The sequence below is a fragment of the Geotrypetes seraphini genome, chromosome 5 (genome assembly GCF_902459505.1).
Source record: "Geotrypetes seraphini chromosome 5, aGeoSer1.1, whole genome shotgun sequence".
Lineage (NCBI taxonomy): Eukaryota > Metazoa > Chordata > Amphibia > Gymnophiona > Dermophiidae > Geotrypetes > Geotrypetes seraphini.
Genome location: NC_047088.1, coordinates 244,321,953 through 244,336,795, shown reverse-complemented (window position 1 = coordinate 244,336,795; position 14,843 = coordinate 244,321,953). Strand labels below are relative to the sequence as shown.

Here is a 14,843-nt window from a genome sequence, read left to right as displayed (position 1 = left end):
TTGAATACGATTCAGCCTTTCACTGGAAGCCAGTGTGCTTTTAGATGTTGGTATTATGTAACCAGTAGTTATTCAAAAGTGTAGTAATAACCACACTTAGACCAAAAAAAATATACAAAGAATGTTTTAATAAATTCCCCTCCGCTCCTAGAGCAGCCATATATGGTTCATCACATCATAGGTTTAAATTGGTGCACTTAACCTGCCTGTCTGATATAATGGGTTTTTCAAACTATTATTTAAATTTATATCATGCTTTATGAAGCAGCTTATAATCCTTTTAAAAGACACAAGGGGAATCTCAGAATGCCACTTGTCTGCTTGTTGGTTCCTGCAGTACAATGTGTCAGCACTCGTCACTGGCTTACCCAAATGTGCCCTTTATTCTATTCTCTTTTTTTCTTTTTTATATTCTTCAGTTATAATTTATAACATTTTTATTGAAGAAATCAGTAAATATACAATATTATAATACAATAAAAGTCATTAAATTAAAATTCATCATATTAATTTCCATCAAATATATTTCATTTCTTCAAAATATATTTCCAAAATACCCATTACATCTCTCAATACCCTCCCCCTAATTCTTCCCCCTTTCCCTTTTCCTATTGACCTCTCCCCCCTATCCTCCCCTAAAATTTAGTTTTTAACTTTTTTATTGAAAGAATCATACTAACCCCCCCACCCCCCCCAAACCCAATGAAAGTTGACAAAAACAAAGAATAATAAAAATAAAGAACTGGAATTTTAGATAAATAATCATAGCTTCAATGTAAATCATTAAGAATTAAACTTCTTGCCTTAGTTGAAAGATTCTGAATATACGGATCCCAAATTTCTATAAACATATGAATTTTCCTAGCCGAATGCCTAACTTCCCAAGTCTCAAATGACAATAGACGATGAAATTGATTCCTCCAATGCCAAAAACTAGGAGCTTCTTTTGATAACCAAAATTGCATTTATGTCCTATTATATACGCCTTTTGAAAATTCTTCACAGTTAAATTATTGAAATGAATGAGAAAACATATGGAAGAGATAAAAATTCAATGACTTGAGATTTTGGAAATGACTTTAAAGATATTAGCATATTTATTTGTTTATTAAAGAGCACAGAAACAATATGAAAAATTAGAATTAGAAACTGTGAAGAATATAAAAAAGAAAAAAAAGAGATTAGAATAGAATAGAGGGCACATTTGGGTGAGCCAGTGACGAGCGCTGCCACATTGTACTGCAGGAACCAACAAGCAGACAAGTGGCATTCTGAGATTCCCCTTGTGCCTTTTAAAAGTATTATAAGCTGCTTCATAAGGCATGATATAAATTTAAATAATAGTTTGAAAAATCTTTGATTGATTGATATTATAGAGTGCCTAATAGGACTGCGATATAATGGGTGACAGGGGTCCTATAAGGACTGCTACACTGAAAATAAAAGCTTCACATGGATTTTCTACATATGGTACAGTACAGAGGGTACAGCTTTCTTTTAAATCAACCTTTTACCATTTTCACCAAGACCAGGTCAGCTAAATACATATAAAATATATAAAACTATTTAGATCTTTGATAAAAGATTGCTGTATAATTACAAACATACACATTTACATATGTACAAAATCTATGGTTTAAAATACTTTAAACTCTATGTGCTTAAAAACAGCGGCAATTCTGAACTAGGTCATCGGTGGGAAGGAGATAAACTTCTTGGCTGGCCATTGAAGGTGAGTTCAAACCTGCAAAGAAAAGTAGATATAGCTAAAGCTTTATTTAGCAATTTCCCACCCCCACCTCCCATAGCTAGCCATTCTTCTTACAATCCTCATTACAAAGTGACTGAAACCAGGGCTTTCAGCTGTGGCCAAAACGGAATCTGGCTACCTTGGACAGGTATAATCCCCCTGATATTCAAAGCTATTTAATGAACCAGAAACAGCCGCTGACCAAGCACGAATATTCAACATGAGAACTAGTTATCTCCATTTGTATATTCAATGATAGCAGCTAAAAGTTAACCGGTTATATCATTCGATAACCAGCAATATTCAGTACTGACCAACTAACTTTAGTGGGCAAATCGGACTACCTAAATAGCAATCCTATCTTTGACCATTAACTTAACCAGTCAGAGCTGAATATCGACATAGCTGGTAAAAAAACAACAACCCAAAAAAAACCTCATTGAGCTGAGGGTTTCAACATATCCTCAACAATGACACCTAGATCCTTTTCCTTGGGAAGTGACTCCTAACACAGAACCCAGCATCACGTAGCTATAGTTCAGGTTCTTGTTTCCCTTGTGCATCACTGAATATTGAACCCCCCCCACCCCCCATGTTTAGATCAGAGTTTGCTTTCTGTTCTAAAACAGCGCGTCATGGTAATCCCACAGGGATGGAAGTAGCTCCTGTGGGGTTTCCCTGAAGTATACTTGCCCAGGGTCCTTTAAGACATCCAAGTACCACAGGTTCCTCTTCACAGCTGCACTTACTCTTATTCCCTTTACTGGCATCTATCTTCAAAAGGCCGTGTGCGGCTGACCTGGAAGCCTTCCTCCTGACAAATTTGTGTTCACATCAGAGGGAAGACTTCCAGGTCAGCCACCAGTAGCATGTAGGGAACTTCCTTTGAAGATAGATGCTGGTTAGAGAGAGGGAGGATTTTTGGCCACGGAGGGAGTGAGAAATACTGCATGGGGGAGGGGGGGAGAACTGTTGCAACACATTGATGGAGGGAGATGGTATACATGAGGAAAGGAATTAAAAGGGAAAATTTGCTATGGGGTGGGAAGGAGGAAAGAGAGAGAAAGATCCTGTACAGTGGAAGAAGAGGGAGAATTGTTGGGCCTGGTGGTAGAGAGGAAGGAGGTAGATATGAAAAAGGGAGAAATGGACGTGCTGGTGGAGAGGGAAGGGTGAGAAATCCTGCTTAGGGATGGAAAGGGATACAAGAGGGAGAATGTTGGACACGGTGGGAAGGGAGGGAGAGAGATGGCATGTGGCTGGAGAGGCAATAGAAGAAATATTGGGTTGGTGGTGAGGAATGAGGGAGAAATAGAGGGGGTGGGAGAGATGCACTCTGAATCCATTCTTTTTTCCCATTCCCTGTGCAGGAAGGAAAGGAGTGAGAGAGATGCTGGACATGGGGGGGGTGGAAGAAATGCTGTGCAAGAGGGGGAAGGGTAGAAAGAGGGAGATTCTGGAGCTAGGGGCAGAAGGGTGTTAGTATGCAAACAGGATGCTAGGAATTATTAAAAAAGGGATAGTTAACAAGACTAAGAATGTTATAATGCCCCTGTATCGCTCCATGGTGCAACGTCACCTGGAGCATTGCATTCAATTCTGGTCTCCTTATCTCAAGAAAGATATAGCGGCGCTAGATAAGGTTCAAAGAAGAACAACCAAGATGGTAAAGGGGATGGAACTCCTCTCATATAAGGAAAGACTAAAACGGTTAGGGCTCTTCAGCTTGGAAAAGAAATGGCTAAGGGAAGATATGACTGAAGTCTACAAAATCCTGAGTAGAGTAGAACAGGTACAAGTGGATTGATTTTTCACTGCATCAAAAATTACAAGAACTAGGGGACACTTGATGAAGATACAGGGAAATACTTTTAAAACCAATAGGAGGAAATTTTTTTCACTCAGAGAATAGTTAAGCTCTGGAATGCATTGCCAGAGGTTGTGGTAAGAGTGGATAGTGTAGCTGGTTTTAAGAAAGGGTTTGGACAAGTTCCTGGAGGAAAAACCCATAGTCTGTTATTGAGAAAGACATGGGGGAAGCCACTGCTTGCCCTGGATCGGTAGCATGGAATGTTGCTACTCTTTGGGGTTCTAGAATCTTGTTACTCTCTGGGATTCCGGAATCTTGCTATTCTTTGAGAATCTGTATGGAATGTTGCTACTCTTTGGGTTTTGGCCAGGGACCTGGATTGGCCACTGTGAGACGGGCTACTGGGCTTGATAGACCATTGGTCTGACCCAGTAAGGCTATTCTTATGTTCTTAAGAGGGACAGAGTTGGTTGCCTTGCTATTATCAAGATGATTCAGGGATCAGACAGAGAACTTGGTATAGCAGGGCATCGCACTCTCACTAAGCTGGCTGCCTTCAAGCTCCTTGACCACAAACTACCTTTGCATATCTAGAAGCCCGTGGTTAAGAACATAAGAATTTGCCTCCGCTGGGTCAGACCAGAGGTCCATCGTGCCCAGTAGTCCGCACCCGCGGTGGCCCATCAGGTCCACGACCTGTCAGGTTATCTTGATTTAGCCCTATAGCTCCCTTGTTTCTATCTATACTCTTACCATTCTCATATCTACCCCTATCTGTATCCCTCAATCCCCCTATCCTTCAGGAATCCATCCAATCCCTCTTTGAATCCCCGTAGCGTACTCTGCCCGACCACTTCCTCCGGGAGCACATTCCATGTGTCCACAACCCTCTGTGTGAAGAAGAACCTCCTGGCATTGGTTCTAAACTTGTCCCCTTCCAGTTTCTCCGAGTGCCCTCTTGTGCTTGTACTTCCCCGTAGTTTGAAGAATCTATCCTTTCAGTGCATTTACAGCAAAACATTTATATTCTAATGTCTTTTTCCTACATTTTGAAGGTGATTGTTCTAATTCTTTAGGCACTGAACAGGTAGGTTTTTCCTTGAATTTCATGTTCTATTGTAGTGAGTTCTCAACATTTAGACAGCAGAACTTTAAATACTTTTAATGTCAAAATCTGGTACGGCTTTCTGGGGCTCACATCATATTCCCATTTAGCAAATATCTACAGTAACTCGATTTATAAAGAAGAAAAAAGACATTTTAGTTTATCTAGTACTTACAAAAACATCATAATTGCATACTATTTGTAAACTTGTAAGGTAGCCACTGGATATCAGGTTGCTGATCTGCTATTACTATGATAATTGTTGGAAACAGTCATTAGTATTATTACATTATATTGGAGATTTCTATTCCGCCATTACGTTGCGGTTCAAGGCGGATTACAAAAGAGTTATAAAGGTTTGGGGGCCATTGACAAAGTATTGTAATGAATAAATACCATTTTTCCATTATAAGTACAAATGCAGATGAAGGGGGGGGGTTCTGAATTTGATTAAATATTTAGTTCATTAGATAAGAATACTTATATGATTATTTGATTGCATATATTATGGGAGGGGTGGGAAGGAAGGGATAAATCTTATGTATTAATGTTAAAATGATAAGAAATTCAAGAGATATATACAATTTCAATATGTCAATTATTTATACACTTGATGTAAGAGGTAAAATGAAAAAAGAGTTATAAAGGTGAGTTACAAAAGATCATTGGTCATTTCTAGTAAAGATAAAGAGTAGATCAGATAGTATCGGTGAGTCAGGAAGAAGATGGGAAGAGAAGGTGTTCGTGGTGTTAAGACTTTTTCAGGGATTTCTTATTTCTTTTCTGAAACTCTTGTAGGCTGGGGTTGTTATCAGTAGATTGGAGATTTGGTTATCTAGTTTTGCTGCTTGAGTGGTCAGGAGGCCATCGTATTATGTTAATAATAATAATAATTATTCATATCGGATGAGATATTTAACAAGAAATGAAACCTGTTCCAAGGAAAGAAATTTCTAGACCAAAAAGAGATCATGATTGATACCAACTCTAAGAATTGTAAGTAGAAAGGGAACTACGGTAGCAATGCAACACAATAGCCTGGCTGCAACTTTTCTCAGCTCTATATCAAGCTGTGTTCCTAAATACTAACCACACCTTACTACTACTATTTAACACTTCTATAGCGCTGAAGGGCGTCTGATCTTCGGAAAAAGCAAATTTGACCATGTAACTCCTTTGCTTTTGAGCCATCACTGGCTCCCGGTTTATTTCAAGATTCAATTTAAATGTGCGTGCATCACTTTCAAAATTTTACATGGTATTACTCCTCTTGTTCCTCTGCTATGGAGACATTGTCCTATGCAAGAGGTATTCAACAATTCAAATTCTCCCTCCCTTCCAGAAAAGGGATTAAAGGAGTCAAGAACTTCAGCAATTCTTTGGCTTTTAAATTGTCTCAACTATGGAATGGACTCCCTTTAATTTTGAGAAGCCCTAGTCCTTTTCAATTCTTCCGCAAATCTTGAAAAACTTTTTTATTTGCTAAACACTTTGAAAATTAATCCTTCGTAATTTCCTTTTGTTTTTCCTTTAGTATTCCTTTTTTAATTATTGTTAACCGAGTCGAGCTTCCTCTGGTTGATGACCCGGTATATAAAGCTAAGTTTTAGTTTACATTTTAACATTAAATAGACAACTTCAAGATCATATATCCAGTAACTTTTGTCTTTCATTTCTGGGTTGCAACGAACTGCAACGTAATCAGTCATTGTAATGATAAAACTGTTATGGAGGAGAAGCGAAGCAGCTTACCATTGAGTAAAACCTTTGCTCAAATCTTCTTTGGACAAGTCAACCAATACCTTAAAAACCAAACCAAAACATTGTTATTACAAAGCTAGAAAGCAAATGCAGCTGATGCCGTCAGGACTGGAGGCAGTCACACTCTGCAACCGCTCAACACAGCTTGAATTGGTGCCTGGATTCAGAACCAGCCTAAGCAACTGGTTAAAATCCTGAGCAGCTCAATGGAAATCTTGCATGCACTTACTATTTTCATAAGAACTTTTCTGATTTCTGGTCCTTCCCCTGGACACCCCACAATCTTAATTAGGGAAGGCAGGCTCTTCCTGCTACATAAGCATGGTTACAAAGGAAATCTGTGTAGAAGGGGCAGGTCCTGCAAGTGCATACTGGTTAGAGAATGACACAGTAACAGAATTCATCACCGTTCCCATCCCCACGGATCACTGTGGGAACCATCCCGTGTCATTCTTTAGTGTCTATCTCAACCTCAGTCCTTCTACACCAGCATTCTTCAATGCAAGGCTTGAGGGTCAGTGGCTGAACCTATTCATACTCTCATTCTTAGGTGAGCCAAGTATAGGATAATGAAGGCATTATGACATCACAATCTTGGCTCTGGAATTTTGCTACTTTTTGGGTTTCTGCCAGATACTTGGAACCTGGGTTGGCCACTGTTGGAAACAGGATACTGGGCTTGATGGACCTTTGGCCTGTCCCAGTATGGCAATGCTTATGGTTTTATGTTCTAACCATCCTGTGTCATTCTTTGGTGTCTATCTCAATCTCAGTCCTTCTACACCAACATTCTTCAATGCCAGACTTGAGGGTCACTGGCTGATTCTTTCCTCTCTCCTTAAAGAATGACATGGGGATGATTTCCCACAGTTATCTGCATTAGAGGTGGGAAGGTGGTAAAACAGAACTGGCTGTGATGAATGGAACTGGCACTGGTGGACCTGTCAGTAGATAGGTAGAACTTCTTTTTGCTAATGGGTTGAGATTTATTTATCTTTCATTATCAGCAAATCCTTATTTTAATTGGAAGCCTAAGCCCCAATCTACTGACTGGTCCACCAGTGCCAGTTCCATTCATCACAGCCAGTTCTGTTTTACCACTTTCCCACCTCTAATGCCCTGCCTCTTTCTCCCAAAGCCTGGTGGAAGCCATGGCATCATAAAGTGGAAGAAAGATGAAAAGAGAGGCACATGGGGGGGGGGGGGAAGTACAAAGAAGAAAAGGAGTGAAAAGAAAGAGGAGGAAAACAAAATGGCAAAATGAATCAAATTAGGAACAAAAGGGCTGGCTTAATCTATAGAAAAGGTGAGGCACTAGCTCAGGACACTAGCGCCCAACTCCCCAGCCTCGCTCTACCTTTACACTAATCCAAATCAAGGCAGGCACAACAGCCAGGCAAGGATGCAGAGACTACCCTCTATATGTCTCCACATGACGCGCTGTCTCTCATACAGAGCTCTAGTCTGAATGAATGCAGAGTTCGCTTTGGAACTGCCACACCCCCCCCCTCAACACACAATAATCTGCCTGTGGTCTAGTGGGCCCAATGCCTAAAGCCTTCCAAACCACTCACTTCTGTCCCAGCAGCTGCCTTCTTCATAATAGCACTACTGACTCCTAGCAGTAGTCTTGCAGTACTACACTGGAGGTTCAAGCTGCCATAAGGTTTTTTTCCCCATCAGTAGAACCACAAGGCTATTGCTAGGGGGGGGGGGTCAGTGGTGCCAGTTTGTAGGCAGCAGTGCTTAGGTAGGAGTGAGTGAGGATCACTCCTGTCTCTGTCACCCCTGGAATGAGTTGAGCATGTCCGGAGGTGCTGGGAGCCAGGGGCCAGAGCAGCCTGATGACTTCTGCTGTTCAGGCCACACAGGCTGGGCTCTGACAGGGGGGAATTCTTTGGCTGGCAGGGCTTGAGCATCCCTACCAGCAAAGGCATAATCGGGTTGGGGTTGAGGGTTGGCAACAATGTGGGGGCAGGTGGGACTGAAATAAAATTATTGGCCCCTCCATCCACCCTCAGTCTACCCCAAAAGTCAGCTTCTAGTTACGCCCCTGAAGTTACATAAAATCATAAGAATTGGGAAAGAACGAAGGTCCATCAAGCCCAGTATCCTGTTTCCAACAGTGGCCAACCCAGGTTCCAAGTACTTGGTAGAAACCCAAAGAGTAGCAGCATCCCAGAGCTGAGATTGTGATGTCATAATGCCTCATTCCACCAATGCTTAAGAGCCAAACTCATCAGTGATTCACAATGGCTTGATTGTCCTATACTTGGCTCACATAAGAACTGCTACACTGGGACAGACCAAAGGTCCATTAAGACCAGCATCCTGCTTCCAACAGTGGCCAACCCAGGTCCCAAGTACCTAGCTAGATCCCAAAGTAATAAAACAGATTTTATGCTGCTTATCCTAGGAATGAGCAGTGGATTTCCCCAAACCATCTCAATAATTGCCTATGGACTTCTATTTTAGGTATGCAAATGAGCAAATGGGATGGGGAAGGGATGCTAGCTGGGAGGGAGCTGCGGGTGGGGGGGGGGTGCCATCAGCACTGCAAAAATTGGCTCAGGGCATCATATTCCTTTGAGCTGGCATTGTTAAAAGTTGTAAAAATAAAATTATTTACCAATCTCAACAAAGTAGCCTTTGTGAATATTAGGCAAATCTGCAACAGATTCTACCCTAAGCTGCCAGAGGCCAGCAGAAATTAAGCCAGATGCAGGCTCTGTTCATGTATTGCACAATGGTCCCGCTTACTTTTCCCATTTCTTTTCTTTCATGCGATGCAAAAGACTTGTGGTTCTTCACGGCAACGTCCAGCGACCTTTTCTTAACATCATCCATCGTTACAAAAAATTCAAACCTAAAACAAAAACAAAAGGTTACAGCAAACTTCCCCTGAGCTTTTACTAAGACAATGAGAAAATGCAGCTGCGGACAATTAAATATCCTGCCCAATATTCTCTCTGTGCTGGAATGCAGCAATGCGCAGAAAATTCTTCTGTAGCCCATTCATTTTTAAGTGCTATGCAAAAAAGGCCACGACTCCGAGGCTGCAGCAAGGACCTGCAGTGGTGAGATGGGCACAGGAGTGATCAGAGGGGCTGAGCCTGACTTAAAATGGCACCACTCTTGACATACTTTCCTTTTTTCTCAGGTCAGCAGCCAGAGCGTGGGGCCATTGAGCTACACGCTGGAAGTGAATGCTAGAAACAGCACCAGCTGCTATTAACCTGAAAAAAGAAGAAACGAAGACCCCTTTTACAAAGCTGTGGCAGCAATTCCTGTCTGGCAAATGAAACGTGTTCCAATGAGCTGCGTTGCATTTGCTGTGCCGGGACTCTCTACCACGACTTTGTAAGCGATGCCCTAAGTCAGGATAGGTGGCATTCATGTTTTCTACTGCTGGAAAGTGTTGGAACAGAGTTCTCTTTCCCGCACCCCCATCTTTTGTGGGTCAATGGACCTTTGATCCAACCCACTATGGCAGACCTTATTTTGTCAAGATCCATCCACTCCCTCTTCCTCTCATACGTACAAATTCTCAGAACAGACCTGGAAGCCATAAGGTAATACAAATGTTTTCTTTATAAAGTATCCTTACTTTACTGTTCTACTAAACTTTAATTTTATAGTTGGCTTGATTCCAATACATAACACCACTGGCAAATGTAATACTGTAAATTCTTGCAAAATTTTGTCATTTGCATTTTGTTCAGATGATCCTGTGTATAATGTGTATTAAAAAAAAAAAACCAAAACCAACTTCAACAGCTTTATTGAACTGTAAAGGGTACATACATTTACATTCTCATTTCTAGGCACTTCCATTCTCTTGATATCTGCACCTTTTGGGACTAATTATGATGTGGGAATTCATGAAAATACCAAACTGGGTTTGATTCCCACTACAGCAACTTGAGACTCTGGGCGAGATAGTTAACTCCGTGCCCCAGGTATAGCATAAGTACCTGTATATCTACTTCCATACGTCAGATCCCTTCAGGGCCGCCTGAACTTCAGGAAAACTATAAAAACCTACCTCTTTGCCTAGCCCCATTTACTCTTCCTCAAACTGCCTATGCCCCCTTCCACCAAAACTGCTCATGAGGAATCCTCTATAGACTGCGGCCAAATCAACGGATACTTGTAGATATAGGCCATCCATGTCTAAACAATGCCTGTACACGGGACATCATGGTAGCCAAATTCTCTGTCATGTCTATGCCAAGCTAATTCAATTCCTGTGGAACTTAGGTGTTTAGATTGTGCTATTAGATAGATTTCTCAAACTGCATCCCTTGATTGTAAAGTCGTAACCCCATTCACTGCTAAATGATAACCATATGTAATGTATACCGTAACCCTATCTAATGTTATATTGTAACACTGTGAATGTTAAATTGCAACCAATTCAGAGCTCTCTGGAGAGGATGGAATATAAAACTAACTAACTAATTATGTATATGTAAATTGGTTTGACTAACCGTAAAATTATACTGCGTTGTCACCCTCGGATCACCCATTCATCTCTCTTTTTTCTGTTTTTTACCTATACCTACCTGTTCCCATGAGACTGTCAGGACACTTGAATATTAAGCTGCCTGACTTATATTCGAGTCAACATTTTTCCTCCTTTTTGGGGAGAAAAAGGTGGTCTCGACTTATATTTGGATCGGCTTATATTTGAGTATATACTGTATATATATATATATACAGTTATATATATTTTTCTGCTATAGGTCATTATCTACTCATTTCTGAGCAGAAAAAGAAGGTATTGCCTTTGGAAGCTAATCAAAAAAATAAATTTAATTAGTCCAATATAAAGGTATCATTTTCTTTTATTTCTATTTATTGCCTATTTTAACCACAGAAAGTGAGTATATTAAATCCCATCCCCTTATTAGGGGCAGTTGCTTTGTCACATGAGTGATATGGGAGTTGTATAACTTTCTTCCTTAAATAAATGAAGTAGTAATTAAAAACCAGTGTTATATGTTACTCAGGTTCCCTTTGTCTAGTATTACATTTTGTTTAAACATCAAAAACAACTCAGTGTAACATATGGGCAAAAATAGAGGACATTGTGGTGGAGGGACTTTTTCACATCACTGCAAATAAGTCAGATGAAGCAACCTATTTGCTCTTGAAAGCTTGCACAGAAGAGCATTTTGTTGATTCTCTGCGACTCTAGTTACATCCAAATGGGGATTTAAATTAGAAGCTGCTAATCACAGACCAGCGAAGCCAGTATCAAATTCTGGGCAACATAATGGAAGCTATTATATGAGAAGAACTGGGAACAATTATCAAGACATGGCAGGGATTCAGGAAGCGCTGACCATTTCCCATTTAGCATCTTAAATATAAAATGCTAGCCGTGCATGAGCACTTGCCTCGCGTGTTCCCTGATCCCTTTCTGTCAGGATGGACAAGTGCGCATGCGCGCTCTTCCCTGCTCTCCACCTCACAATACGGCCCTACCGGCCAAAGCCGCGGCAAGGCAGTGCGGAGCGGCGGCTGCCGGGAGGAGGCCGCAGCGGCTTGAGGCGAAACGCGGTGCAGAGCGGCGGCTGCCGGCCGCTAGCACACCCTGCCCTCTCCGTCGTGGCCCAAGAAAGACGTGGCAGTGCGAGGCCTGGACGTCATCGCCGCGCGATGCGATGCCTGCGCGCTGCACAAAAAATAAAACGCTGCGTTTCGCCTGGGCAGACATGTTGGTGGTGGAGGCTGTGGAAGTGGGAATGGGAGCAGACGCCAGCTCCCCGCGACCTGGCAGAAGCCCCCCACACTCCCCCAACTCTGCTGACCCTTGCCCCTGCCTGTCCCACAGGGCACCCCTAGCAATCCTGGCCCACAATAGTCGGCCCAGACCCAAGGAAGAGGAGACACTGGAACACCAACAATGCAACAGGTACTCTGGATGGGGTGAAAAAGGTGGAAATAGGAAAGGTAAAAGGGGAAATGGGAATATTGGAAGGGAGAAGGGCTACTGATGGACAGGGGGAGCAGGGAAGGGGTACTGCTGGACAGGGGGGAGAGACAGAAAGAAAGGGGGGCAGGGAGAAAGAAAGAAAGAAAGAAAGAAATGCCTAAGTCAACACATCTATTCTAGCACCTGTTAATGTAACAGGCTAAAAAACTAGTAATAATAATAATAATAATTTATTTCTTATATACCGCCAAAGCCATAGTAGTTCGAGGTGGTTTACAGTGAAGAAGGGCTGGACAATCAGCGAAAGGTTACAATGGTACAATCGGAGAAACTAGGTGCCAGAGAAAATGGTACAATCGGCGGAAAAAAAAAAAAAATTAGAGCAAAACAGTAAACATTAAAGAAGGTCAGGACCATCTGCATAAGGATAAATATTTAAAAAATGTAGGTATAACAAAGGGGGTTCATGCAGTGGATATAGGCATTTAGGTTGTAAATCTGGTAAATGTGAAGAGTAGGGGCTGGAACTTGTGCCACTATCATTGAACATGATCAGAGAGCTGCAGGAAGATCTAGGAAGCAATAGTCTCATTTTCTAGATAAACCGTGGGATGATGCAAACAGTGCAGGACTTGGTATATATTTTGAATGGGGTAGTTGACGTTAACACTAGCCAGAGAAGTACTGAGGACGGATGTGTACAGATAACCAAGCAGGGGCAGATACAGCGGAGCCCATGTAAAAGCGAGGAACAAAAGGCATCTTTCAGTTTCCACTGATAAAGTTCTTTTCAGGTTATATTTGGAATATGGGGTTAGAAAAATACAAAAATGGTTCATATTTGAGAATCCAAAAATAACCTCAGCACTGCATATACTCATCAGCTAGACAGATAATACCATCATTTAAAAAAATGAAGAAAAAAAGACTTCAGTGTCACATAGGGGGGATCTGAAAACTTTAACACCCCTGCAGACAACCCTGTATCAAGAACGTGAGCTCAAGATGGCGTCAGATTTTAAATAGGTGTAGTTGGCATTCTATTTAATCTGTGACGCCTTCTTGAGCTCCCGATTCCATATTGGAACAGCAGAGGTGCAGTAAAGGTACTTATAACAGTGTATAAAATAAGACTGATAAGAAGAGCTTTTGCCCTTCGGGCCACAAGCTAAGTGCTCTTCTAAATTATTCATTTTTATGTACAACACCCTATAGATACAATACAGTATCATAGTCTGCATTAAAAAAATTAAACAAGACCAATGATGAATACGTCACCCCAGTAAAGACACAAAATCAGTTCTAGTGTCTCGGGTGTTTGAGGTCTTCGTAAACACATTTATTAGCTGCTTGTCAGTTTGTTTATATCAAGTTACATGTGGTATGATTAGCTGAACAAGCTATTTTTCCACTGATCCCTTAGGATTATTTAACTGTAAAATCTACCTTTCTTTTGCAAGTTGGGTTCATGATCAATGCAAACTGAGTTGTGTGCAACTCTTTACTACTTACTTTTCATCATACTGAGGATTTAATGTTTTTTTCTTAACCGTGGTTTTTTTCCTGTTTGCCCACCTTCTGTCTGGAAGCAGGTAGATACGGACATAAGGGTCTGCTCCATGGCCTGAACACTGAATCAGGCTTCTGCAGGATAGAAAACATGGAGAAGGTAACAAATGGTGATTTTAAGTTAAACTGATGTTCTTATGTATCATGATTTTTACTCTAAATTAACTTTTTATGTTTATGAGTACAAATAGCGGCCCTGAAGCAACCCTGTTGGGCGAAACAAGACCGTGTCAGCATTCTTATATGTGATCTTAATCGACTTCAAAAGTGTCGGCTTCTTCATCTTCCATATTAGAAAACATGGAGGTCAGGAGCCTTCTGCCACGTATATTCAGGATGAGAAAAGAAGCACCTATATACATTTACTGAGGCTCAGTCCAAACAAGTGTCTCCTCCCCTCCCCATGCAAAGTCATCACTAGCGACAGCTCAGAGCCAAGCTGCAGAGTGAATGGGAAATAAAGATGGCCATTTTGTGGGTATCGTAGTCTAATTTAATCTAATCTTCGTGTGTTGCACACACGTAAATAGGCTCTAGGCAACTTGAAGAAAGGAAAGGGAAGCGAGGGAGAAGAGGGAGAAAGAGGAGGAAGGGGGCATGAAGAAGGAAAGGGAAGAGAGGGAGGAATGAGGAGGAGAAAGATAGGAAAAGAAGATCCTAGTCATAGCAAGTAAATGGACAGGTGAGTGTGGCAATCTTAAGAATTAGTTGTCGAAAGAGTGAGGTAGTCTACATGGCCAGTACCAGACAGTATGCTGTTGAGCGGCTCGGCTTTCTCTGGAAATCTCTGGAAATAAAGGATATGCACTCAGTAGTTCAGCTGCTCACTAGCAAACTGCTACCAAACGTAATTAAACAAATTTAATAAGAGCCGGCAAAGCTTTGGATATTCTCTTTCGGTTCATTC

General features: G+C 41.4%; 1 protein-coding gene across 1 annotated transcript in view; it reads right to left on the bottom strand.

The window, feature by feature from the left end:
• Positions 1 to 1,263: 1,263 nt before the first annotated feature.
• ESYT3 (extended synaptotagmin 3) overlaps positions 1,264 to 14,843 on the bottom strand; it is a 167,389-nt gene continuing 153,809 nt past the window's right edge. Inside the window, exons 20-23 of the mRNA XM_033946727.1 lie at positions 13,880 to 14,011; positions 9,187 to 9,292; positions 6,418 to 6,467; positions 1,264 to 1,744 (exon numbers count right to left, since the gene is read on the bottom strand). Coding sequence (XP_033802618.1) covers positions 1,690 to 1,744; positions 6,418 to 6,467; positions 9,187 to 9,292; positions 13,880 to 14,011 — 343 coding nt within the window. The 3' untranslated portion in view covers positions 1,264 to 1,689. The remainder of the gene's footprint in view (positions 1,745 to 6,417; positions 6,468 to 9,186; positions 9,293 to 13,879; positions 14,012 to 14,843) is intronic.